This window comes from Sarcophilus harrisii, chromosome 2, assembly GCF_902635505.1.
Source record: "Sarcophilus harrisii chromosome 2, mSarHar1.11, whole genome shotgun sequence".
Taxonomy (NCBI): Eukaryota; Metazoa; Chordata; class Mammalia; order Dasyuromorphia; family Dasyuridae; genus Sarcophilus; species Sarcophilus harrisii.
In genome coordinates, this window is record NC_045427.1 from 135,865,602 (window position 1) to 135,890,915 (window position 25,314).

The window sequence follows — 25,314 nt, forward strand, 5'->3', positions numbered from 1 at the left end:
GACGACAACAACAACAAAAATAGAAACCAAGGGAGTGCTTGGTTAGCAAATAGTTGAACAGACTGCAGTATATGAATGTAATAGAATATTATTGTGTTGTCAAAGATAAGGAAAAGGATGGTTTAAAAAAAAACATTGAAAAATTTGTATGAATTTATTCAGAGCGAAGAAAAACAGAAAAAAAAACCCAACTATTCCATCACCTCAATATTGTCATTATGCCCATTATAGAGAAGGAAGTAAGTTTAGAAAGCTTAAGTAATTAGAAAGTACTCCCTTTTTCATCCCTGAGGCTTAGACTTTCTCTTTCTAGGTTTAGGTGCAGCCTCAATCATGAACATTTCCCATATCATCAGCTGTTAATAATGCTCACCCTTTCCTAAAATTACTTTATATTTACTTATCTTCTAAGTAGATGCAACATCTTCTCTTTCCTCTCCTTACTTATCTTCTAAGTAGATGCAACATCTTCTCTTTCCTCTCCCAGCACAGTCTAAACTACATAAGGCAGGATGTTGGTGTGTTATCCATACCTAATAAATGGCTTAGTTAAAATCAAAAAGAAGTAGAAAAGGGTGAAGAATGAAGCTCTGACTCCAAAACTGAAGCTATTTCTCCCATCCCATATATGCTCCCCTTCTAGTCTGTCCCCAATCCACCTGACACTCTCCAACCTCATTCCCAGCTGTATGTCCTACAGTATTTATAGCAGCTCCTTGTGGGCCGGAAATGGAGGAAATGCCCAAACAAGCTGTGGTCTGCAGCGGTGACAGAATACTACCACGCTGTAAAAAATGATGAGCAGATCAATTTTAGAAGAAATGAAAAAACTTGCATGAAATGATGAAATGAGCAGAACCAAAACTGTACAGTAACAGCGCTGCAAATCATAGTTATTCTGAGCATTATGAAAATTCAAGTCACCTACAAAGGAGCGATGAAAGAAGATGCTGTGCGTCTCCCGAGAAAGAGCTACCACTGTCCTCCCAGGTACCCGCCTTGTCCACACCCTCGCTTGTTCAGGATCCTGTCCTCTCTTTGTACCAACATACATCCCTTTCTTTCCACTCACACAGCCACTATCCCAATTCAGGTCCTTCCCCTCTCTTCCTGGGACTACTATAACAAACTTCTAATAGGTCTGTCTACTTCAGATCTTTCCTCATTCTATCTCCATCCAACTCTCAAAGTGATTTTCCTCAAGTGACCGTGTGAGGGGAAAGGGGGAGCATCTATTTAATGCGCACTGTTTGCCAAGCGCCTCACTTTACAAGCATTTATTCCTTTGATGCTGACAACAACCTAGGAGATGGGTGCTGCTACAATCCTCACTTCATAGTTGAGAGAACTAAAGCAGAGCTGGGTGTGACAGAGTGGACGTGGATCTCATCAGAGCATTTCCACTTTTTGTCGTTTGCTTGCGTCTTGTTTTCTTTTTCATTCTTTTCCTTTCTGGTCTGATTTTTCTTGCGCAGCATAATGTGCACACATATTTTAACAGGTTCAACCTATATTGGACTACTTGCCATCTAGAGGAGGGGGTGGAGGGAAAGGGGAAAATTTGGAACGCAAGGCTTTGCGAGGGTCATTGTTGGAAAATCATCCATGCGTATGTTTTGAGAATAAAAAGCTTTATTTAATAAGAAAGAAATTTCCCTGAAGCGCTAAAAGGAAATCTCCTCAGAAATGTGTTTATAACATGTTGAACAATTTTAAGTAAGATTTTCTCAGAAGCCGGTAAAGCAACCAAAAACGCCGCTTTGAGGAGGTATAGGGGTCATTCTCCCCGTTTCACAGGGGGAGTTGTGGCTCGGGAATTAGCTGCAGTCACACGGCGATTAAGCATCAGGCTCTGGCCGACTACAAGTCGGATACCCTTCTCTCTCCCCTGCCGCGATAAGTGTTTCATTCCGCACTTGAAATAGAAAACGCCGTCATTTCGCGGCTTAGAAGTCATGCCTTTCCCCACCCAATGACTCACTGTTACGCAGAAGAGAAATAATGTAAAGTTTATAAACGAAAGGCTCCAGGCATGCGTGATAGGTAGAGTGGGGGGGGGGGGGGGGGGGGGGGGGGGGGAAAGTACGAGAATGAGTCAAGATGCTTTGAGATTTCCTTACAGCTGGAAAGCGCACAACTGTTTCCTCCCTCCACAGTCTCTCGGAGGAAACCCTCGCTCTCGGTGGTGCAGAGCAGGGCACGCTTTCCCTGGAGGACCACAGGTGTGGGACCGACGGGACGGGGCGGAAGGGGCTCGGCACAATCCCTTCATTGTATAAGTAACGAAGCGGAGCCCAGACGGGCGCCGCGCTCGAGGCAGCCGAGGGGCGGCCCTCCCCTTCCCACCGGGGCTCCCCCGCGAACCCTGAAGAGGGCGCTTTGCCCGGGCTTGTCCGGGTGCAAGGCTGAGGACGGGGGCCGGGGGAGCTGAACGCCGACCCCGCCCTCCTCCCAGCCAAACTCCCGGGCCGGGACGCGGGCGGCGCTTTTCCTCCGCGCGCCCCGAGAGCCCTCGCTAAGGCAGGGAGGAAAGCCGACTCACCAGGCTCAGGACCACGACGACAGGGAGATGCTTCCCGGGGACGGGACGCGGCGCGCACATCCCCCCGGGAGGGAGGCGGGCCGCCCGCCCACGCACGTGCTCGGCCGAGCAGCGGGACCTCAGCCCTCCATCGGTCGGGGAAGGCCGCGCTCGCCGAGCCGCGCACGCGCCACCTGTGGGAGCCGCGCTCGCCCGCGCCCCGCTAGCCTCGGGAGCGCCAGGAAGAGCTTTCTCCTTTCGCGACGAAGGAAGCCCACGCTCGGTGCAGGCGGGCGAGCGAGCGAGCGAGCGCCCTGCTTGGGAAAGGTCGCGTCGCCGCTCTCAGGCGCGTCTAGCGGCTCCTGCCGCTCCCAACAACCCCCCATTTATAGTCTCCTCGCCAGATCCAACGCGCGCCACGCCCCCGAGCGGGCGGGACCCGAGAAGGAACTCACTCCCGGGGCCGCGGTGCGGACGGAGGAGGGGCTCTGTGGAAATTCCCTGGGTTGCGCAACAGGAGCGCGCTTTCAGAGAAATTGGGTTTTTCTTTTTTGGGGGGGGTTGTTATAGTTGTTGTTGTTTTAGAATTTTAGAATTGGGGATTCTCGGTTCAGAGCGACTTTCAGCCGCAAAATATTTGTGCTTACGGGGTACGAGGAATGTGGGGCCTTCGATGCTCTGCTTAAACGTACTTGAAGGAAAACGCCAAACTTCAGCTGGAGATGAGTGGGAAACATAGGTCGTCATCCATTCATTCATTCATTCATTCATTCATTTGTTTGTTTGTTTGTTTGTTTGTTTGTTTGTTGCAACACTGAAATTTATCCGTGCCCTTCTTGAGAGTCTGTGATCTTCGATCCTGTGATTCCTTTGGTTTTCTGGAATATCTTTATGGATTCTATTGGGAACATGTATACCGGAAGTGTCACGGCACAATGGAAAGTGGCCTCAGCAAGTAAAGGCCAGCAAATCTTTGAGTCACAGATGCCCCTTTCCCCTTCACATCCTCTTTTTCACAAACTTTCAATCAAATCCTAGCCGTCCCAGACTCGGTCCCCGTCCTCGCCACCTCTCTTTATTGCCTCTCTTCTGGAACTATTGTCAAAGTCTTCTGATTCCCTTACCTCCGCTCTGTCGGACTTAATCCTTCAGAAGCGCAACTCCCCGATCAAAAACAACCTTAAATAGGAACGATTTAATAGAATGTTCTAAAGGAGACTGGCCCAAAAAGAGTGCTCCGCAGAATGATGGATAAACCTTGTTTTTCGGAAGCGGTCCTTTCTTACTCCTTCTTCCAGACTTACATCTTGTTTCATTAAATAGAGACCGTTTGCCACGCAGGAGAGATTTAGATGACAGTCAGAACTAGAGCCCTCAAGAAACATGCTTAGGGCTAGGGACGTTTTATTTATTCATTCACGTGGTTGTTTTTGTCAACAGCGATGAAAGCATCCATCCGAGTTAGCAACGAAATAGAAATCAGAGGAATTATTTATATATGATACACACACACACACACACCCCCAATACAGAGTGAACGGATTCTCACGTTGGGAGGGGAGTAAGTCATCTTAATCAAGAGAGGATCCCCAATCTTACCCGAGGGGAAATTTCCTGGGTTTTAGTTTAGCAAGCTGGGGGGAGGAGTGAGATAGAGACTACCACCTCCTCGAATGTCAACATCTTCCCAAAGTGTCATAAAATGGGGTCCACCATCCATCTTCTCCCTCAAAGTTGGGACACAGAGTTACCTATAGTCTGTAGAGGCTGAAGAAAACCCAAGGGACCTAGAGAATCAAGATTCAAGAGTTCTTCAAGAGACTAGAGCTCTCCTCTCTCCTTATCTTTCCTGCTTTTCATATAGATGGGGAGGCATTACTCTCCACCAATGCAGAGAGAATATCATACCAATGGGTTTGGGGAGTTGGGTTAAATTCCCCTGAGTTGAAAGTCTTTGCAGTCCTTTGCAAAGATCAGTTGGGGTAAATCCCAAACCTGTAACTATACAGTTTAAGTCTTTAAAATAACAAGGATGATTTCCTTGGTGTTCCAGGGTAACCAGTCTTCAGTACTTTTGAAACTGAAATAACATAAGTGCACATTGATACCTTGTTATGGGCCAGAACTCTGAAACAAGGATTCTTTTTTTTTTCTTTTCTTTTTTTTTCTTTTTTACTTAATACTAATGTTTTTGTTTTGTTTTGTTTTGTTTTCAATTTAATAGTCTTTTATTTACAGGATATATGCATGGGTAACTTTACAGCGTTAACAATTGCCAAACCTCTTGTTCCAATTTTTCACCCCTTACCCCCCACCCCCTCCCCCAGATGGCAGGATGACTGGTAGATGTTAAGTACATTAAAATATAAATTAGATACACAATAAGAAACAAGGATTCTTACAAGATGTTAAGTCAGTGGAATTGATAAATACAATGGTTGTCTAGTTTAGCATAGTGGTTAATACTTCTCTAAGTTCAGTATAATTGATTTAATCTTACAACAAATAATGGTTTCCTAGTGATCCAGGGGTCCTCAAACTATGGCCCACGGACCAGATGCGGCACCTGAGGACGATTATCCCCCTCACCCAGGGCTATGCAGTTTCTTTATTTAAAGGCCCACAAAACAAAGTTTTTGTTTATACTATAGTCCAGCCCTCCAACAGTCTGAGGGACAGTGAACTGGCCCCCTATTTAAAAAGTTTGAGGGCCCCTGCCTCAGTGTAGAGCATATAAACTGAGACAAACTCAGCCAAAGGAGGCAGAGAAAGATTCATTCCATCGTCCACCTTTGTGGTGGCTGGAGGCTGAAGCACAAGCCCTGGGACTCAGAGGAGAGAGAAGTTCATTTCCATCTTCATCAGCCTTGTGGTGGCTGGCCTGGTCTCCTTAGCTTCTCCACTTAAACCAAGACTCTAGAAGGCCTCTAAGAAAGCTGCCCAGCCTCAGGCAAGGAGATCATAAAGGATTTGGACTTTTAACACCTAGCTATTGTTGTGGTGATTAATCTTCTGAAAAGAAGGCTACCCCAGAGACCCCAGGAAAACCAAAGAACTTTACAATGTGTAGTTGGTTATTGCCCCTCATAACTGAAGAGGACTAAAGTGATATCACTATGTTGGGGTCAGTATACAGTATATCCCCACTGTGGTGGATCAGATCAATACAAGTCAAAGACTCTACCACAGATCAGGCACAAATAGTTCATTTAACATTTGGAATAGGTAGGTATGTTTCTAAATCTGTGGATCTCCTCTTTTTTCTTTTCTTTTTTTTAAACTATTGAAATTCTGCTTTGCTCATAGATTATTATTATTATTGTTTTGATGAGGCAATTGGGGTTAAGTGACTTGCCCAGGGTCACACAGGTAGGATGTGTTAAGTGTCTGAGGACAAATTTGAACTCAGATCTTCCTGAATTCAGGGCTGCTGCTCTACCCACTGTGCTACCTAGCTGCCCCTAGAGTACTTTCTTTGATGCAGTCACGCCATGGTAGACTACTCTGTGCCAGTATCTCCTATGACTCACCATTGATTCCAAAGTTCTTGAGAGAGACCTTGAAAGTGGCTTTATTATGTTCAGAAGAATTGCACACATTTAATCTATATTGGATTACTGGCTGTCTAAGGGAGGGGGAAGGAGGGAGAGAGAAAGAAAAATTTGTAACGCAAGGTTTTAACAAGGATGAATGTTGAAAATTTTCTTTGCAAATATTTTGAAGAATAAAAAACTATTATAAAAAAAGAAACTAAAAAAAGAAAGTGTCTTTATATCATTTCTTCTAACCTCCATGTGAACACTTAATTTTGTGTGAGTTCTCCATCCATAAAAGTCTTTTAGGCAAATGTTGCTTGGCATTTAGACAAATGTGGCTAGCCCTTTGGAGTTGCACTTTCTGCAGTAGAGTTTGAATGCTTGGTAGTTCAACACATGAAAGGATCTAAGTATCTAGTATATTTATCTTTCCAGGTGATTTTCAGAGTCTTCATAAGACAGTTCAGCTTTCTGGAATGGTTCTGGTATACTGTCCAGGTATAACAGTGAAGTTAGCACAATGGCTCTATAGACCTTCAGTTTGGTAGGCAACCTAATAGCTCTTCTCTCCTATGTTTTCCTTTGAAGCTTTCCAAACACTGGGCTAGCTCTGGCAATGTGTGCATCAACCTCCTCATCTATACACATCCCTGAAAAGAATACTGCCAAGATAAGTGAACTTATCCATAGCATTAAAAAATGCTCTATTTGCTGATGGCTCCACATATGAACGGTATGGTGTTGACTGGTGGAGCATCTGTGTTTTTCTTGGAGTTAATTGTTAGGCCAGAATTAACACAAACAGCAACGAATCAATCCATAGTCTGTTGCATCTCACCCTCAAAGGCTGCACTGAGTACACAATCATGTGCAAAGAAAACATTATGCATCAATTCTCCCTTCACTTTAGTCTTGACTTGGAGCCTTTTCAAGTTACATTTACCATCAGGGTGGTAGCTGACCTTGATGCTATTTTCATCCTAGATGAAAGCCTCTAACAATATCACTGAAAACATTATGTTAAAAAGCATAGGAGCATTTCATAGTCCTGCTTTACTCCATTGATGGCAGAGAAAGCATTAGAGTATTATCCATAATCCAGAATTTGTGCAAAATGTGCCATCATATAACTGATGTATAATACTGATGAACTTGTCTGGGAAACCAAGTTTTGCACATAATCTTCCACAAATCCTCATAGCTGACAGTATCAAAGGTTTTGGTCAGATCGACAAATGTACATACAAAGGTCTCTATTCTGTTCCTAGCATTTCTCCTGGAGTTGTCAGGCAGTAAACACAATATAGATCATTCTTCAACCTTTATGAAGCCACACTAACTCTTGGGTATGTAGCCTTCTTTCAGGTGAGGGATCAGCCTATTAGGAAAGAGTCTGGCAAGAACCTTGTTGGCAATGACTGAGAGAAAACTGAAATATTCTTGAACTCCTGAGGGCCTCTTCTTGCCATATAACTTACAAAAGATTTCAGTCAGTTTTTCCATGAGCAGCGGACCCCTTGCCTTTTAAATTTCATTTGGGATAGAATCAGTACCAGGCACTTTACTACATGAGAAGAGCCTAATGGCATTCAAAATTTCTTTAGTTGTAAGTTCATCTCGAGACAGATTGACTTTCAGACTGAAGTATATGGTCAATGGCTTCAGTATTGGCTTATGACAATCTGTCGAGAACACTATGGAAATATTCAGTCCATCTCTCCAGGATCATCTCCTTATCGCTAATCAATGTGACTTCATTAACACTGAGTAAGTGAGATGCATCATAGGTTTTTGGTCCATAAAAGCTATCAGAGAATCATAAAAACACTTTGGATTGTTACTATTAACATAAAACTGAATTTCAGCTACCTTTTTATTAAGCCAAGATATACAGTGAGTGTAAATAACAATTGTTTTTGTTTTGGCCAAACCCTGGTCTTCCCCTCCCAGATTGATTTTTTTTTTTTTTTTTTTGACTAGGTAAAAGAGGTCATTATTTGCCTCATTTATTACCCAGCCTTAATCAATGAATGGGCATTGTCTCAGTCAAACTGAGACCTGGGAAAGACTTTAGTTTAATAAAGCCAAGGTCTCCCACTGCATCCAGAGACATCTTTAGTTGTCCTGATTTATATCTTGCCACAGGATCCAGATGGTTCTGAAGGAGAAAGTGAGGCTGGTGACTTTACACAACTCTCCCTCACTACAATCCAGTTCACTCGCAAATCACTTCATGATGTCATGGAGAACAAAGAACAAACAATTCTGAGCCAAGAATCCTGTATCTCCCTAAACTTTGCTCGTACTTTACTTTAAATGAAATAGAATGCTATCTTTTTTAGAGATGAATGAACTATCCTTCTGGTAAGACCCCATGAAGTTCTTGTTCTTCATTTAGTAACTTCCAAATTTCCCTATCATTTTAGTCAAACCAATCCTGTTTGTGATGATTGTGAGTGTTCTTGCCCAGATGAATAATTGCAGTGCTGTACAACAAATCTCTGAAAGTTACCCGCTTCTTTTCACTGATGCCTATTATATGTCGACTTAACTTTCCCTCCACATAAGCAAGAAACTGTTCTTGCTGGGAAAAGTGCTCTAAATAATTGACATTTCCCCCAAACGATAATCAAAAAATATGAACAGACAAATTTCAGATGATGAAATTAAAGCCATTCTTTAAAGTGTCTTGATGTCTGTTTCTCCTCTCTACTATTGTCTGACCTTGAGGATTAAAAGGTATTGTGCACAAAAGTGTGCAAAATGTTTAGAAGTATATGCAGGTTCATTATCTATCTTTATTGCTTGCACCCGTAATTGCAAAAGCTTGTAAAAGGAATTCAGTGACCACTCAGGCTGCTGGTATTGAGAAAGTAAATCCTGAAAAACAAATATGAAAAAATGCTCTAAATCACTATTGATTAGAGAAATGCAAATTAAACAATTCTGAGATAGCACTACACACCTCTCAGATTGACTAAGATGACAGGAAAAGATAATGATAAAGGTTGGAGGGGATGTGGGAAAACCGGGACACTAATGCATTGTTGGTGGAATTGTGAAATGATCCAACCATTCTGGAGAGCAATCTGGAACTATGCCCAAAGGGCTATAAAACTGTGCACACCTTTTGATCTAGCAGTGCTACTATTACTGGATTTGTATCCCAAGGAAATCATAAAGGAGAAAAAAGGACCCACATATGCAAAAATGTTTATAGCAGATCTTTTTGCAGTGGCAAAGAATTGAAAAATGAGTAGATGCCCATCAGTTGGGATGCCTGAATAAAGTATGGTATATCAAAGTAATAGAATATGATTGTTCTATAAAAAATGACAAACAAGCAGATTTTAGAATTGCCTGGAAAGGTTTATAACTGATAATGAGCAAATCAAGTAGAACCAGGAATATACACAGTAACAACAAGATTGTGTGATGATGAACTATGAAAGACTTGGTTCTTCTCAGTAGTTCAATGATTGGATGGATTGGATGGTAAGTATGAAATAGATGGGAGAGTATATAAGTTCCCGAGAGTAACTCATAAATTAACCAGGAGAAAGTAAATACTCCACGAGGTGAGAGGAAAGCTATTGTCTAGCAGGTGAGATTGATCTAAGTTAGTTAGAGTAAGGAGAATGACACCATTAGAAGGAAAACACTATGAAGGAGAGAAAGAGAGTGCCTCCTAGTGGACTTAATCCTGAAGGAAATTTAGCAAAGATTTTCATCATAAGCAGATCTTTTACAGGGGTAATTTATCCTTAATGGATTTCTTAGGGAGACCAGAGAAGTAAAGGTGGGAATTCAGAGGGAGGGACCAGAGGCCAGACCTGGGAGCTCAGAAGGAGAGATCAGGAGTCAGATGGAATGTACCTGGCTAGAGATATGTTAATCAATATCTCAAAAGGTTGTTTGAAGATACCCAGAGATTGGGGGATGTCCAAGGGGGGGTTGCTAAAGAGTTGCTTCCCCACAGTCTGAAAATTATCTGATAATAAAATTATTTGATACTAGCTTCTTCCTAATTAGAAAGAGAGTAAGTCACATTGATGATAAGGGTCTCCAAATCTTCATAAAATTTTTCTTTGATCTCATAAGGGTTCATCATACTGTCATGGACTTTTCTGCAAATGGCAATCACATTGTCAAGAATCTGTAGTTTGCTCTTTTGTGGGGTGTGTGAGTTTATTGACTAAATTAAATTAAATTTTATTCCAAAGTCTATGCCAGCCAGTTTTACTGTGGCCATTCCAGAAAAAAAAATGTGAATCTGGCTCTGATTTTGGTAAAATGGGCTACATTTAACAACCTTGTTCGCTCAGGGCTGCTTTTTTGTCTAGGATACCTACTCAGTTTCTTTCACAACAGGAGCTGTTTGTCTTTCAGATCTACTGCATTTCTTGCTGTCTGTAATTGTGCACACATTCCATGTACCAATGCTGAATGAAATCATCTTTGCAAAATTTTTGTACATTTGTGTGTGTCTATGTGTCTTTGTGTGTTTCTACCACAGGGTGGTATCCCTATCTGTCGCAATAAGCTAACCAGGGTTAGATTAAGTGAAGCAGACAGTTTTTAGGGCACCTTTTTCTAGACCCTTTTTCATACCAGGAGGTGAGCAGTGTGGTCCTTAGAAAAGGTAACTCAGATACCCCAGCTGCTAAATTCCACTACCATTTAAAAGGTTGGAGATAACCCTTTAACCTAGACCACCTGTGAGTAGGGCTGTGACTATAGCTCCTAATATATCTGTACCTGCTGCATCATTCTTTGCTCATTATCACAGGATTTTGAGGTAGGTTGAAAATGGCAAAATGGTAAGAATGATGTCTTTTGCATCAAGTCATTGGTCTCATTCTTTCTTCCAGAGTCACCAGGACAAAAGTCAAAAAAGCTAGTAATGGCTTGGGATGCAGTGGATGATCTTGATGTCTTTGATATCTAACCCAGATCTATCTAGCTTAAAAAGGCCAAAGTTTCCCATCGCATCCAGGGCCACCTCCAGTCATCTTGCTCTTGGCTCTGGAGGGGAAAATGAGGCAGGTGATCTTACCTGCCCATCCTCATTTAAATCCAATTCACCTGCATGTCACTTCCCTAATGTCATGGACCTCTTCAAGAAGAACCTGATCATTTTCTCAACTACTTTTCATTCTTTGGAAAGATTATGCTTTTCATAATCTCAGATTAATGATTTTCAAATAATCTTTTCTAAACCAGAATTGCCTTTGAATTGTTATCACCTTCATGGTCCCTTGGAATAAATTATTCACATTTGCCTTTCCACTAATGCTTGGGGTAGTCATCCCCTTACTCATGGCCTGAGATCCTCCTGCTGAAATGTTTTACCAAGGTGTAGTAACTATGCAAATCACAGCTTCCTAAAGACTGGTGAGAGTTGAGTGAAAGGTGCAAAATAAAGATAAATAGAAGGCCTGAAAAAGGGCCATGGCACTACTTTGAAAATCATCCAGAAGAACAAAGTGACTAACTACACACAGGAAATCTTACAGTGACAACATAACTAACCACATACAGGAAATGACATACATTTCAGAATTTCATGCATATCTATGAACAATAAATCAAAAACAATCAGCATGGCTAATAACAAGTTAAAGCTGCTTAGCTGTAACAGTTAACACTACCAATAGGTCTCTATATAAAACACGATTGAAATATAAACAATAGTATATGCAGAAAACAATTTGGAGACATTGCTATAAATGAACATCATAACTAATAAAAAATAAGCTTATTCAAACGTAATACTTCACATGACACCAGGAAGCATGCAATTTTATGCAATGGACTTTTTGCATGGGCAATCTCTAATATTGTCACCAAGAGATATTTGTAACTCTTTCTTCAGGTTTATCTGTAATATTATAACTCGCCTTGTGACTGATCTAATAGCTCTAGTTCTCTCAACACTGATTCATCTTTCTACTTCTATGTTTCAGCTAGTAGTTAATAATTGGCTCACTCTCAGTACATTATTGCCTTGTTAGTCCACACCTAAATCTTAGACAGAACTTATCAATCTATAGAAAATTAGATATATTTGGATTATAATAATCTCTTTAAACACCTTTCATCAAGGCATTTTTTTTCTTTTTAATAGTATTTTACGTGCTCCAATTATATATACCACTCAATTTTTGAAAGATTTTGAATTCCAACTTTTTCCCTCTCTCCCTTTCCTCTTCCCTCCCCCAAGATGGCAAGCAATCTGATATAAGGATATACATTGAATAATCTTTTTTGTTTGTTTGTTTTTGCTGAGGCAATTGGGGTTAAGTGACTTGCCCAGGGTCATACAGCTAGGAAGTGTTAAGTGTCTGAGGCGGATTGATTTCAGGGCTGTGCTCTATCCATTGTGCCAGCCAGCTGCCCCATGCACAATCATGTAAAACACTTTCATATTAGCCGTGTTGTAAAATAAGAAATAGAACAATAGAAAAAAACAATGGAAAATGAAAATAATATATTTCAATCTTCATTAGGCTCTACTAGTTCTTTCTTTGAATGTGGCTAGCATTTACCATTTTAAGTCTTTTGGAATTATATTGGAATACTGGAATTATATTCATTACTGTATTGCTGAGAAGAGCTTAATCAATCATGATTGATCATCACACAATGTTAGTGTGTGCAATGTTCTCCTGGTTCGGTTCACTATTCAGCATCAGTTCATGTAAGTCTTTCTAGGTGTTTCTAAATTCTGCAAGGCAATTTTTAAAGGAAGGTAAATGAATTGCCAAATTTCACTATTGGAAGAGACTTCAGGGGTCATGCAGTTCTCTGACATTTAGGATCCTTTACCACTTGGCCCCAGTCAGTGATACCAAGTTTTATTGTAAATTACTCCCTTTTTTATACTCTTGTGTTCAGCCAAACTGGACTTATTGGTGTTTCTCACTCATGAAATGCCATTTCCCACTTTTCTGACTTTGCACTGACTGTTCTCTCTTCCTGGGATGAACTCCTTTCTTACTTCTGGCTTTTAGATTCTCTAGTTTCTTTCAAAGTTCCATTTCTTCTATATGAAGCCTTTCTTCATCCATACAATAGCTAGTGCCTTCTCCCACAAAATAATTTTGAATTTATCTTGCATGTATTTCATATTTATATGTGTGATGTTGTCTCCCTGGATAGAAATAAAGATTTTGTACTGGACGAGTAAAACAATGTCATTTCTATAATAGATTTTATTCCTTTTGATTATTTGTAATACTAGTTAATATATATCTTCCAAACTGAAACTTGTAAATAATAGGTGAGCTCCAATTTTCCATCATTGTTAATTAGCTATTTTTAGATTCATTTTGTTTCTTTGAAATGCTTTGATAGAACAAATTTTACCACCTACAAAATAATTAGAAATTTTTTTAAAAATCATTTTATTTCATGCATACTTGTTTTTGTGAGTATTTTTTTTATTAATTTGTCCTTTCTACTATTCTCTTCCATGTTAAACAATTAAAAAAAAATAAATTCCTTAATGTTTTCTCCTACAAAACAAATTATTCCATTAGTTCTGTCTAAAAATGTATATGTCTTTCTGAACTTTAACTCTATCGCGTCTATTTCAGGTGAATATTTTATTTTATTCAGTTGTAGTTTATCATGACATTTATCAGAGTTCTAGAACCTTTCAGAGTTGTTTTTCTACATAATGGTGTTTTTCATTTTATAAATTGTCCCTTAGTTTCATTCACTTAACTCTGCATCAGTTCATAAAGGTATTTTTAATTCCCTCTGAAATTGTCCAGGTCATCCTTGTTTGTGGCACAATATTTATTATATTTATCTTAAGTTATTAAGCCTTTCAATCATTCATTCATTCATTACATAAACATTTATTAAATGCCTTCTGTGTTCCAGGCATTGTGTTGGGAATACAAAAAGAGTCAAAAAATAGTCCCTGACCTCAAGGAGTTTATAATCCAATTGGGGAGACAATATGTAAACAAATATGTACAAAGCAAGGTGTATACCAGATTAAATAGAAAATAATTAAAAGAGATAAGCCATTAGAATTAAGAGAGGTTAATGAAGGCTTCTAGTAGAAGATGGGTTTTTAGTTGGGACTGAAAAGAAGCCAGGAAGTTCAGTTTTTGGAGCACAAGACAGAGTTCCAGGCAAGAAGGACAGCCAGAAAAAATTGTGCCTAAACCCAAGAAAAGTTTCTTGTTCATGTAACAGCCAGAAGGCCTACGTCACTGAAAATAAATTAGGGAGTAAAATATAAGAAGACTGGCAAAAATAAGGGATAAACATAATGAAAGGCACTGAATGTCAGAGCATTTTGTATTTACTCCTGAGGATGATAGAAGTCATTGGAATTTATTGTGGAGTGGGACTGATGAGTATATGTCTTCATTTTAGAAAAATCAATAGAAAGACAAATTCCTCTTCAACTTTTGTCTATCATGAAAAGAGCTGCTATAAATATTTTGTAATATAGATCCTTTTCCTCTTTTTTTGGAAGATAGTCTTAATAGTATATCAGAGTTAAAGATTATATACAAATTTTTAACTTTGTGGGCATAGTTCCAATTTTCCAGAATGATGAACAATTCACAGCTCCAATAACAGTGCATTAGTGTATGTTTTCTCATATATCTTCCAATGTTATTTTCATCTTTCATCATTTTTGCCAAAGTGAAACCTTGAAGTTGATTTAATTTCCCTTTCTCTAATTATTAGTGATTTATAGCATTTAAAAAAAAATCTGATTGCTGACAATTTAGATTTTTTCCTTTGAAATTTGCCTGTTCATATTCTTTGATCATTTATCTATTGAGAAATGGTTCTTATTCTTATAAATTTTGAATCATTTTTTTATCTTAGTAATGAAATCTTTATCAGAGAAACTTGTTGCAAAAACATTTTTCTTTCACTTAATTAATTCTTTTCTAATCTTAGATGCACTAGATTTGTTTGTACTAGAGTGTTTTAATTTTACATAATCAAAATGGTCTATTTTATCTTGTGTGATCATCATTTGTTCAGTTATGGATTCTTCATCTAATCATAGATCTAAAAGGCAATTTCTTTCTTCTCTATCTTGTTTATAATGACTTTTATTTTTATATTTTATTTTATATATAATATATAATATTTTATATTATATTTACGTAATGTATCGACTTGGAGCTTGCTTGGTATATAGCAGAAACTATTGGCCTAATCTTATTTCTGTCACATTGGTATCTAATTTTCCCCTAAGTTTTTGTCAAATAGTGACTCCTTATCCCAGTAACTGGGGTCTTTTGGTTTTTCAGATGCTATTTTTGTTTTCTTCTCTATGCTGTGTACATAATCTATTCCACTGTTCAACTTCTTGTTGTTGTTGTTTTTTAAACCAGTAACAAAATAAAATCAGCTAACTTGATTTTTTTTTTTAAAGAAAGAAAACTAAATTTTCCATAACCAAAATGTTCATCTTCAACCTGCCTGAGTGGTTTGTCTATCCTAGAACTAACATAAGGACTCTGTGAACTTCTGGATTGGGTGCAGGAAGCTGAGGGCAAATTCTTTTACGACCTCATGCAGTGGTGCATCTCTAAGTGTCAAAGGAGTGTTTTAAGGGAATCTAAGATTCTTTGCATCCTACCACACAGCTCTCTTAAGTGAATAAAGCATTTATTAAGCATTTTCTATATGCAAAGCACTATGGTAAACACTGGAAATACATAGAAATAGAAAATCAAGACAATGTCTGATCTGAATTAATACATCTAGAGGGGGAAATAACACACATGGAAGGTTTCAGCTTTAAAACCTTTGAAAAAAAAAATCCCATAGGAGTTGCAAAAGGCTTGACATGCACTAATGTTTTTTCGTCAAGTATAGAGGTTCCAATAATCAGATTATCTTTTGCAAGAAAAAAGTATTTCTTCAGAGAGTATAATCACAAATATACAAGCTCACTCCCCCAAAACATGGAAAACACAAGTATCCTTCTCTCTCGTGCCACCTCTGTCTCTGGGCAAGGAAATTAGATTCACAAGTTAGTTCAGAACATAGTGAGCACAAAGTTCCAAGTCCAACTTCCCCACCTACCCTTGGCTTAATTCCAGGGCACCCTAGTTGCTCTGGACTTCCCTGCTGGGTTGACTAGTTGCAACATCCTTCCTGGATTCCTGACTTCAAGGTTACCATGGCGAAAATGCCAGTGTGGTGGGAATCACTGCCAGCATATGACTGCTGACACAGAACAAAAGGTGCTTGAGTAAAAGAGGGAGGAGAAAAGGAAGTTCTCCTCCTTGCATCAGTTTGAGGCACCTGTCCTGTAGATGAACTGTGATCTTCATTCTCTAGACAACACACAGGAAGGAAAAACACTGTTCCAGGGTGGCCTGTTTTAACGGCGAAACTTTTCTGGCCACACAATCTGTAAAAGGGGCTACTCCTATCTATGTGGTAGAAAGCATAAGAAGCCTCCAGATGAGTCAGTCTACACATTCCCAGAGATCCATTTATATATTTCCCCAATTGAAAATTTCCATTTCCCAGCAAATAGGCAGGGGTTCTCATCCCAAATTCACTTCCTTGTCCCAAATTCAAAACAGTTTTCTGTGGAGATATAAGCAATGTTTCTTTCATGTGCTTCCCTAATGTCATCCAATTAAGTCTCCAAACAACCAGAATCTTTTACAAAGTTCACCAGATATTTCTACTTGCTTAACCTTAGCCTTACATAGCCTTTCTCAAACCACAACCACAAGAAAACAAAGAAAAAGAAAACTGGCTTCCAGAAACCTAAACCACAGTGAGGTTTCTAAACTACAGAGTTCCCCAATCATTTCAGTGATCAGGGAAGTGGTATTGACTAATTATCACTTTTATCAAATGAGAAAATGATCCTAAGTTGAAACCCTTCTAATGGCTCCTTCAGTACATAAGTTCATCCAAGTGGGGTCTACACAAAAGTGTCCCTTTCTAAACAGGACATACCTAAATTTCCTAAGAATTCCTATAATATAAGATATCCCTATAGAGCTCCAGGCATTTTCCTCTGCATCCCTTATCCCAAATGGCATCCAAACGTCTCCCACATATCCTTGTTATTGCCAAGGTAAACCAAATGGAGTTGAGAATTCACCCAATGAAAGGGACCTGTATGTGCAAGAATGTTTGTGGCAGCCCTCTTTGTAGTGGCCAGAAACTGGAAACTGAGCGGATGCCCTTCAGTTGGAGAATGGTTGAGTAAATTGTGGTATATGAATGTTATGAAATATTACTGTTCTGTAAGAAACGACCAGCTGGAGAGGGAGCCAGGAACAGACCAGCCCAAGCAGGGAGAGACTAGTGTCTGGAGCAGACCAGGAGCGGGAATGATCTCTGAGGCTAGAGATGACTCTCCCATAGGCCACCTGCTATGCCTTAATTATAAAGCAGTAAACCGGCAGAGAAATTAAAGCCAAAGATAGAAGGTACTCTCTAAAAAACACCAGAACCTAACAAGATCCGGCAATAACCATTCAAAACCAGAAGTGACTCATACAGACCTGTAACACAGCCCTGCAGCTACATCCTGCAGTTCAGGGCCTTTGTGGGGTCAGGTACAAATCTGCATGGCAGGGGGGCACAGCCTGGGGCAGCCTCTAATATGCACAGTGGGGGGGCTCAGCCTGGGGCAATAGAACTTTTGCAGGGGGACCAGGGACACTTCCTGTCAGGGGACTATTCACTTCAGCCACTAATACCCACAGCTCCAGGGCGGGCTTTGGCTTGGAGTAGTAAAACTTTCATTGCTCAGCGTCTAGCCCCAGGGTAGTCGTTAACCCACACAGCAGGATTCTTTGCAGGGCACTTTCCCAGCTTGGTCCTGCAGGCCTGAGTTACTTCTGAGTAGGGAACTCTTTCCCAGAGCACTCCAGTACCTCACTGCTCTTTGTAGACAGTTGGCAGGACAGCTATCTTTGCTCTGCAGAGGAAGCTAGTAACCTTCTGGCTCTGAAGACAAACCCTACAGGCTTTAACAAAATGAGTAAAAAATCAAAAGGATGATCAATAGCTTCTATATAGAAAGAAGCTCTATATAGAAAGAGAGCAGCTTTTCAACCCCGAGGAGACTAATAGCAGACAGTCTCCAGACAATTGTTGGTCCCCAATACAAAAGGCTCTCTAGAAGAGACTATTAAAAACCTTAAAAGAGAACTAGAAGAAAAATGGGGAAAGGAAAGAGAAGCTACGCAAGAGAGCAACAACTTCCTGAAATGTGAATTGGAAAAGGTAAAAAACTCCCAAGAAGTGCAGGGAAACAGAATTTATGAATTGGAAAAGGTTAAGAATTCCCAAGAAAGTAAGATTTGTGAATTGGAAAAAGAAAATAACTCACTAAAAAAAAAAAAATTTAGTGAAATGGAAAAAAATTCCATAGAGTAAAACAACTCATTTAAAAGCTCAATTGGATATATAGAAAAAGAAGTAAAAAAAGCTAATAAAGAAAATAACTCACTAAAAATCATAACTGAACAAATAGAAATGACTGATTCATTGAGACATCAAGAATCAATCAAGCAAAACCAAAAAAATGAGAGATTAGAAAAAATCTCAAATATTTACTTGGAAAAACAACAGACCTGGAAAATAGATCTAGGAAAGATAACCTGAGGATCATTGGACTACCTGAAAATTATGATGAAAAAAAGAGTCTAGATACTCTTTTACAGGAAATCATCAAAAAGAACTGCCCAGAAGTAATAGAACCAGAAGGTAAAATAGGCGTTGAAAGAATTCATCGAGCCCCTTCTGAAAAAGACCCTAAAATAAAAACTCCAAGGAATATTGTGGCCAAATTTCAAAACTATCAAACTAAAGAAAAAATATTACAAGCAGCCAGGAAAAAACAAAATACAAGGTGCCACAATAAGGGCCACTCAAGATCTGGCTGCCTCAACATTAAAGGATCAAAGGACCTGGAATCTGATATTCTGAAAGGAAAAACAACTTGGAATGCAGTCATGAATAAACTCCCCAGCTAAACTGAGCATTTTTTTCCATGGAAGAAGATGAACATTTAATAAAACAGAGGAATTCCATTTGTTTCTAAGGAAAAAGCCAGAGTAAACAAAAAATTTGATCTCCAACCATAGGACTCAAAAGAAGCAGAAAAGGGTAAAAGGAACTCTTGAGAACTGTATTTCAGTTGTGGATATACAAAAAAAAAAAAACAAAAAAAACACATGTATAATTTGATTTTACTGATAAACCATAAAAAAGGGAAGTAAAAATGGAAAAGGGATAGTGTCAGAAAATGGTAAAGGGAGAGATAAAAAGAGGGAAACTACATCCCACAAAGAGGCAAAGGGAACCTATCATATCTAAGGGAACTTAGAGAGGGGAAGGAACATTGTGTTGTTGGCTCAAAGAGAAAATAATTGACATATTTATTTTACAGAGAATCTTCTCTCATCTCATTAAAAAGTGATAGAGGAAAAGGGAAAAGGAAAAAGAGTAATAAGGGAAGGGTACCAGAAAGAGGAAGGGATTCAAAGGGAGGAGGGAGAGATCCTAAAGAGGGAGAACTCTGTGACACAAGTGGGGCTTATAAGTTTAATACTAGGGAAAGGGGAAAGCGGGGGGAAAGAAAAAGAAAAGCACAATTTGGGGATATTATGATGGCAGGAAATACAGAATTAGTAATTTAGTGTAATTTTTAATGAATGGATGCCCATCAATTGGAGAATGGCTGAATAAATTGTGGTATATGAATATTATGGAATATTACTGTTCTGTAAGAAATGACCAGCAGGAAGATTTCAGAAAAGTCTGGAGAGACTTACACGAACTGATGCTGAGTGAAATGAACAGGACTAGGAGACCATTATACACTTCAACAACAATACTATATGAGTTTCAATTCTGATGAACGTGGCTCTCTTCAACAATGAGAGGATCCAAGTTAGTTCCTATTGATCAGTGATGAACAGAACCAGCTATACCCAGCAAAAGAACACTGGGAAATGAGTGTGGACCACAACACAGCATTTATACTTTTTCTGTTATTCTTTGCTTGCATTTTTGTTTTTCTTCTCAGGTTATTTTTACCTTCTTTCTAAATCCTTTTTATTGCTTATCACCGAATAACTTTTCTTCTAATTTTGTTCACTTCTCTATTAGTTTCTTGGGATCCTCCACATTTTTTTCCTGAAAGTGACCATTTCAACATTTTTTGTGGCACAATTATATTCTATTACATTTATATAATACAATGTTTAACTATTCTCCTTTGGAAGGACATTCTCTTAGTTTCAAATTGTTGGCTATCACAAAAAGAGTTGCTATAATTATTTTTGTATATGTCAATTATTTCCTTTTTTTTTTTTTTTTTTTTTTGCATATAGGCCTAATAATAGTGGTGTATCTGTGTCATAGGATATGCACAGTTGAGTAACTTTTAGGGTTTAGATCTAATATGGTTTCTAAGATGGTTGGACCAATTCACAGTTTTACTAATAGCATTTCAGTGCAACACTTTTCTCATAGCAAGAGGACTTAAATCTAAAGCCGTTAATATAAAGCATTCCACCCTTCCAATGCAGCATTGGTGAAGCATTTGGCAGCAGGATCCAACCCATACTAGGGAGTGTCCTTGTTACCCCTCAGGGCTGGCCTGGTGGATTGGGCTAAACTGTCAGTACTCTCTGACTAACACTGAGTAACACTCAGAGACTTCAACATCCACAACTCTGCCAACTCATTTTCTGATCTATTTAACTGCTGACATTCCTTCAACTAAGGCAGGAAAAAAATTGTCCTTTGTTCTCAAAGATGGTCATGAGGACAATGGCTTGACTTACACTAGTTGGATTAAATGGGGCAGAAATGCACAGTCATGAGCTTCATTTTCTCTCCCAGAGTCATCAGAAACCCAGTGGCAAGACATGGCTCAGCCTCAGGAAAAAATAGACACAGTAGAGACAGAAGCAATAGGAGGCCCATTCCCTGGCCATATGTACATATGGATGGGGCATTAGCCTTGTCTCTCTATCCAGAAGATTGCAAGAATCCTTGCCTCTTTATTCTAAAGGGATGAATAACTCCATTTTTTTCTCCCTATCTCCATCAATCCATAAAGGAAACAGAGACATATTGAGACTCACTGAGCTAGTTAACACTATTTGAATACATACCCAGTGCTGACTCATCTCTCTTTCAAAAGTCCATTTCTTCCTCACTTCCTCACTTCTTCCACAAACTGAAAATTCCTTTCAGAATATCAGATTCCAGGTCCTTTGATCCTTTAATGTTGAGGCAGCCAGATCTTGAGTGGCCCTTATTGTGGCACCTTGTATTTGAATTGTTTTTTCCTGGCTGCTTGTAATATTTTTTCTTTAGTTTGATAGTTTTGAAATTAGGCCACAATATTCCTTGGAGTTTTTATTTTAGGGTCTTTTTCAGAAGGTGTTTGATGAATTCTTTCAATGCCTATTTTACCTTCTGGTTCTATTACTTCTGGGCAGTTCTCTTTGATGATTTCCTGTAAAGTGGTTTATAACTGGAAATAGTCATGTTGGTGCATGCTTGGAAGTGGAGAGCTAGAGTCCTCAGTTCAAACACAAATACCATATACAGGGGGACAGCAAGTAGACTAGTTTGACCAAACTGTAGGTTGTCTGAGGGAAAAGAATGTTAGCAGAAATCTGAAATTAGAAGCCTGGAATAATGAGTAATCAGGCTTGAGTCAGATGTGAAAAGCTTTAAACATAAGAGGTTTTGCTTGCCCTAAAGACTATTAAAGCTTCTTGTGAAAAGGAATGACATGATTTCTGTTGTCTCAATTTTTATTGTTGTAGTCATTGTATATATTGCTTACATAGATCTATTTATTTCAGTTTTGCATTAGTTCATTGAACTTTTCTGTGGTGTTCTCTTCTTTTTTATAATATGATCGTTCTCTGGGAGCAAGTTTCTTGGGGGAGGTCCTCTGGAGGCAGCCTTAGTTTCAGTTCAGAGTAATAATCACCTCAAATTCAGCCAGCTGATAAAATCCAAGCATTTATTTTCTCCTTCAGAGTCTTGTCTCCTTGCGTGGGGCTGGGCAGCTTTCTGGAGAGCCTTTCAGACCAGCCTTGGTCTCAGTGGGGGAAGTACAGGAGGCCAGCCACCACGGTGGTGTGAGATGGGATGAATGAATCTGGTTCTGCCTCCGAGAGTGGGCTTCTTCTGAACTGACTCTGACCGATTTACTGAAGCTCCTCCGAGACTCCTTCTCCAAGAGAGTGGGATTGTGGGTTTCTGACTCTGAATACTGACTTGTGAATCTCCCAAAAGTGTGAACTCCAATGAGTACTTGAATACATTAGTAAGCTAGAGAATTCGCTAAGTACCATGCCAAATTAGGCAACTGACATCACTTTGTAAGGATTCTAACACTTTTCCATTAAGCCTGTTTTTTAAAGTGTAATTTTAAAAATCAATAAAATCATAAAGAGTTGGACATAACTGAAATGGCTGAACAAAATAACAAATCTTAATGTGTAATATAAATATAATTTTATTATAATGTATGTATTGATTGTTTTTATCTCAAGTACAGGGCTCCCTTTCTCTCTTTCTCTCTCTCTGTCTCTCCCCCAATTTGTATATATCTTCCTATTATACTTTATATTCTTCAGTTATGATTATCATTCCAGCCTGGATCCCAGTGCCAACTTATTAGCACATCCTCTAGGTTTTGTATCAACTCAAAATATGATAATTATAGTATCTTTGCTTTTATTCAAGTCATTGAAGAAGATGTGGGAGGAAAAATACAGCTATCCATTAATTTTAGAATCCTTAGAGTTGTCCAGAATTTTTTTTTTTTTTTTTTTTTTGCCCAAACCTGTGATTTCATTATTGAAAGGGAATTCCAGGTACGATAGAAAGTTCTAGAAAAGAAGATGAAAATACTAAATTGTATACTAAAAGGTATCACCCATTAATTTATTCTACAGATTTCCTCCAATCTGCATTTGGGTAGAAATCCCTAGAGGAACAAGAAGGCTGAAATTTCTTCCTGGTCATAGCTCTTTATCCTGCTTGTGTCCTAGACTTCCTGGTTAATGTAAGATTATGTTCAAAGCTGGTCTGGATTACATTTCCTCCCAGGATTTCTCAGGATGCAGTGAAGTCATATCGTTCTTGGACATCTTTTCTTTTTCATGTAAAACTTGAACTCCAGAACGGCTTTGACTTTTCACCACCTCCGGTAAGACTGTTATCTTTCCCACCCAGGCAGGACTCCCAGTTATGTCTCTTCCTCACCCCCAGCCCTTATCAAGCCCTCATTCAAGGGCTCCATGACTTGAAAGTAGCAGGAGATCTGTGCCGCTGGAAGAACAGTGACAAAGTGAAGTTTGGAGACAAATGGCATAAAAATGCTATGGAAATCTGTTAGCTCCTCTTCCTTACCCTGGAAACTTTAGCAAACACGAAGCCGTGAATATAGTCCTAGAGAACCAAACAGGTCTGGGAATGAATTGTGGAGAAGGGAAAAAGTTCAAGCCTCCCCTAGCTTGAGCTAGTACAGGGAGGGGAGATAGGATCTTTCTTTGAAGTAACTGTTTCAACAGAGAACACAATCTCAGCAGGAATAAGGCCATTTCTCTACCAGTATCTCACTATTCACTCTCAGAAGCTTTTGTACCTCCCTCTCTGGCCAATAAGTATCTAGTCCTATAGGTCACACCTTTAACTGTCCAGCTGCCTTAGGAAAGAAACATGGCCTAGTAAAAAAAATCCTAGCATTAGATACAAAATTCAAAATCCCTTACACTGTCATCTCCCCTCTTTGTTCCTCTATACCTCCATGAATAAATGGACTCTTCTAAATGATCCATCCAGATCTAATATTAATCTATCTTTTGTGGTTGCCTATGTTCTTCAAAGCTTTGTAATTGGAGGGAGTTAGTTTTCTTTTTATTACCCAGCTGTATACTCAGCTGACTCTAGGCTTCCTCCTGTTGGTAAAAAAGGGTTACTCATGTGGCTAATATGAAAATATCTTTCACATGACTTCATCATTGTATAGTTGATATCTTACTAGTTGCCTTCTCAAATAATTGATATTTTATTGGTTGTCTTCTCAAGGGACAGGGCAAGAGTGGGGTGGAGGGAGAGACTTTAAAACTCAAAATTTTTTAAAAATGAATGTTAGCAATTTTTTAAAATGTAATTTGGAAATATTAAACCATTTTTTAAAAGGAGTAATTTGCTTCATGAATTTCCTTAGCTTTTGGTCTACTCTTGCATCATTCATCACAGTAAGATTGCTAGCGAGATTTTAGGAAGCAGAGAAAGTTCAGCCCCCTGAATTTCTATTTTTTTTTTTTTAATTTAATAGCCTTTTATTTACAGGATATATACATGGGTAACTTTACAGCATTAACAATTGCCAAACCTCTTGTTCCAATTTTTCACCTCTTACCCCCCACCCCCTCCCCTAAATGTCAGGATGACCAGTAGATGTTAAAATATATTAAAATATAACTTAGATACACAATAAGTATACATGACCAAAACATTATTTTGCTGTATAAAAAGAATCAGACTCTGAATTATTGTACAATTAGCTTGTGAAGGAAATCAAAAATGCAGGTGGGCATAAATATAGGGATTGAGAATTCAATGTAATGGTTTTTAGTCATCTCCCAGAGTTCTTTTTCTGGGTATAGCTAGTTCAGTTCATTACTGCTCCATTAGAAATGATTTGGTTGATCTCGTTGCTGAGGATGGCCTGGTCCATCAGAACTGGTCATCATATAGTATTGTTGTTGAAGTATATAATGATCTCCTGGTCCTGCTCATTTCACTCAGCATCAGTTCATGTCAGTCTCTCCAGGCCTTTCTGAAATCATCCTGTTGGTCATTTCTTACAGAACAGTAATATTCCATAATTTTCATATACCACAATTTATTCAGCCATTCTCCAACTGATGGACATCCATTCAGTTTCCAGTTTCTAGCCACTACAAAAAGGGCTGCCACAAACATTCGTGCACATACAGGTCCCTTTCCCTTCTTTATAATCTCTTTGGGATATAATCCCAGTAGTAACACTGCTGGATCAAAGGGTATGCACAGTTTGATAACTTTTTGAGCATAGTTCCAAACTACTCTCCAGAATGGTTGGATTCGTTCACAACTCCACCAACAATGAATCAATGTCCCAGTTTTCCCACATCCCCTCCAACAATCATCATTATTTTTTCCTGTCATCTTAGCCAATCTGACAGGTGTGTAGTGGTATCTTAG

General features: G+C 39.1%; 1 protein-coding gene across 1 annotated transcript in view; it reads right to left on the minus strand.

Moving 5' to 3' along the window:
• Window positions 1–2,923, minus strand: part of LOC105749071 (tumor necrosis factor receptor superfamily member 10A) — a 30,219-nt gene extending 27,296 nt beyond the window's left edge. Inside the window, exon 1 of the mRNA XM_031950898.1 lies at window positions 2,543–2,923. Within this exon, the coding sequence (XP_031806758.1) occupies window positions 2,543–2,602 (60 nt within the window). The 5' untranslated portion in view covers window positions 2,603–2,923. The remainder of the gene's footprint in view (window positions 1–2,542) is intronic.
• Window positions 2,924–25,314: the final 22,391 nt, after the last annotated feature.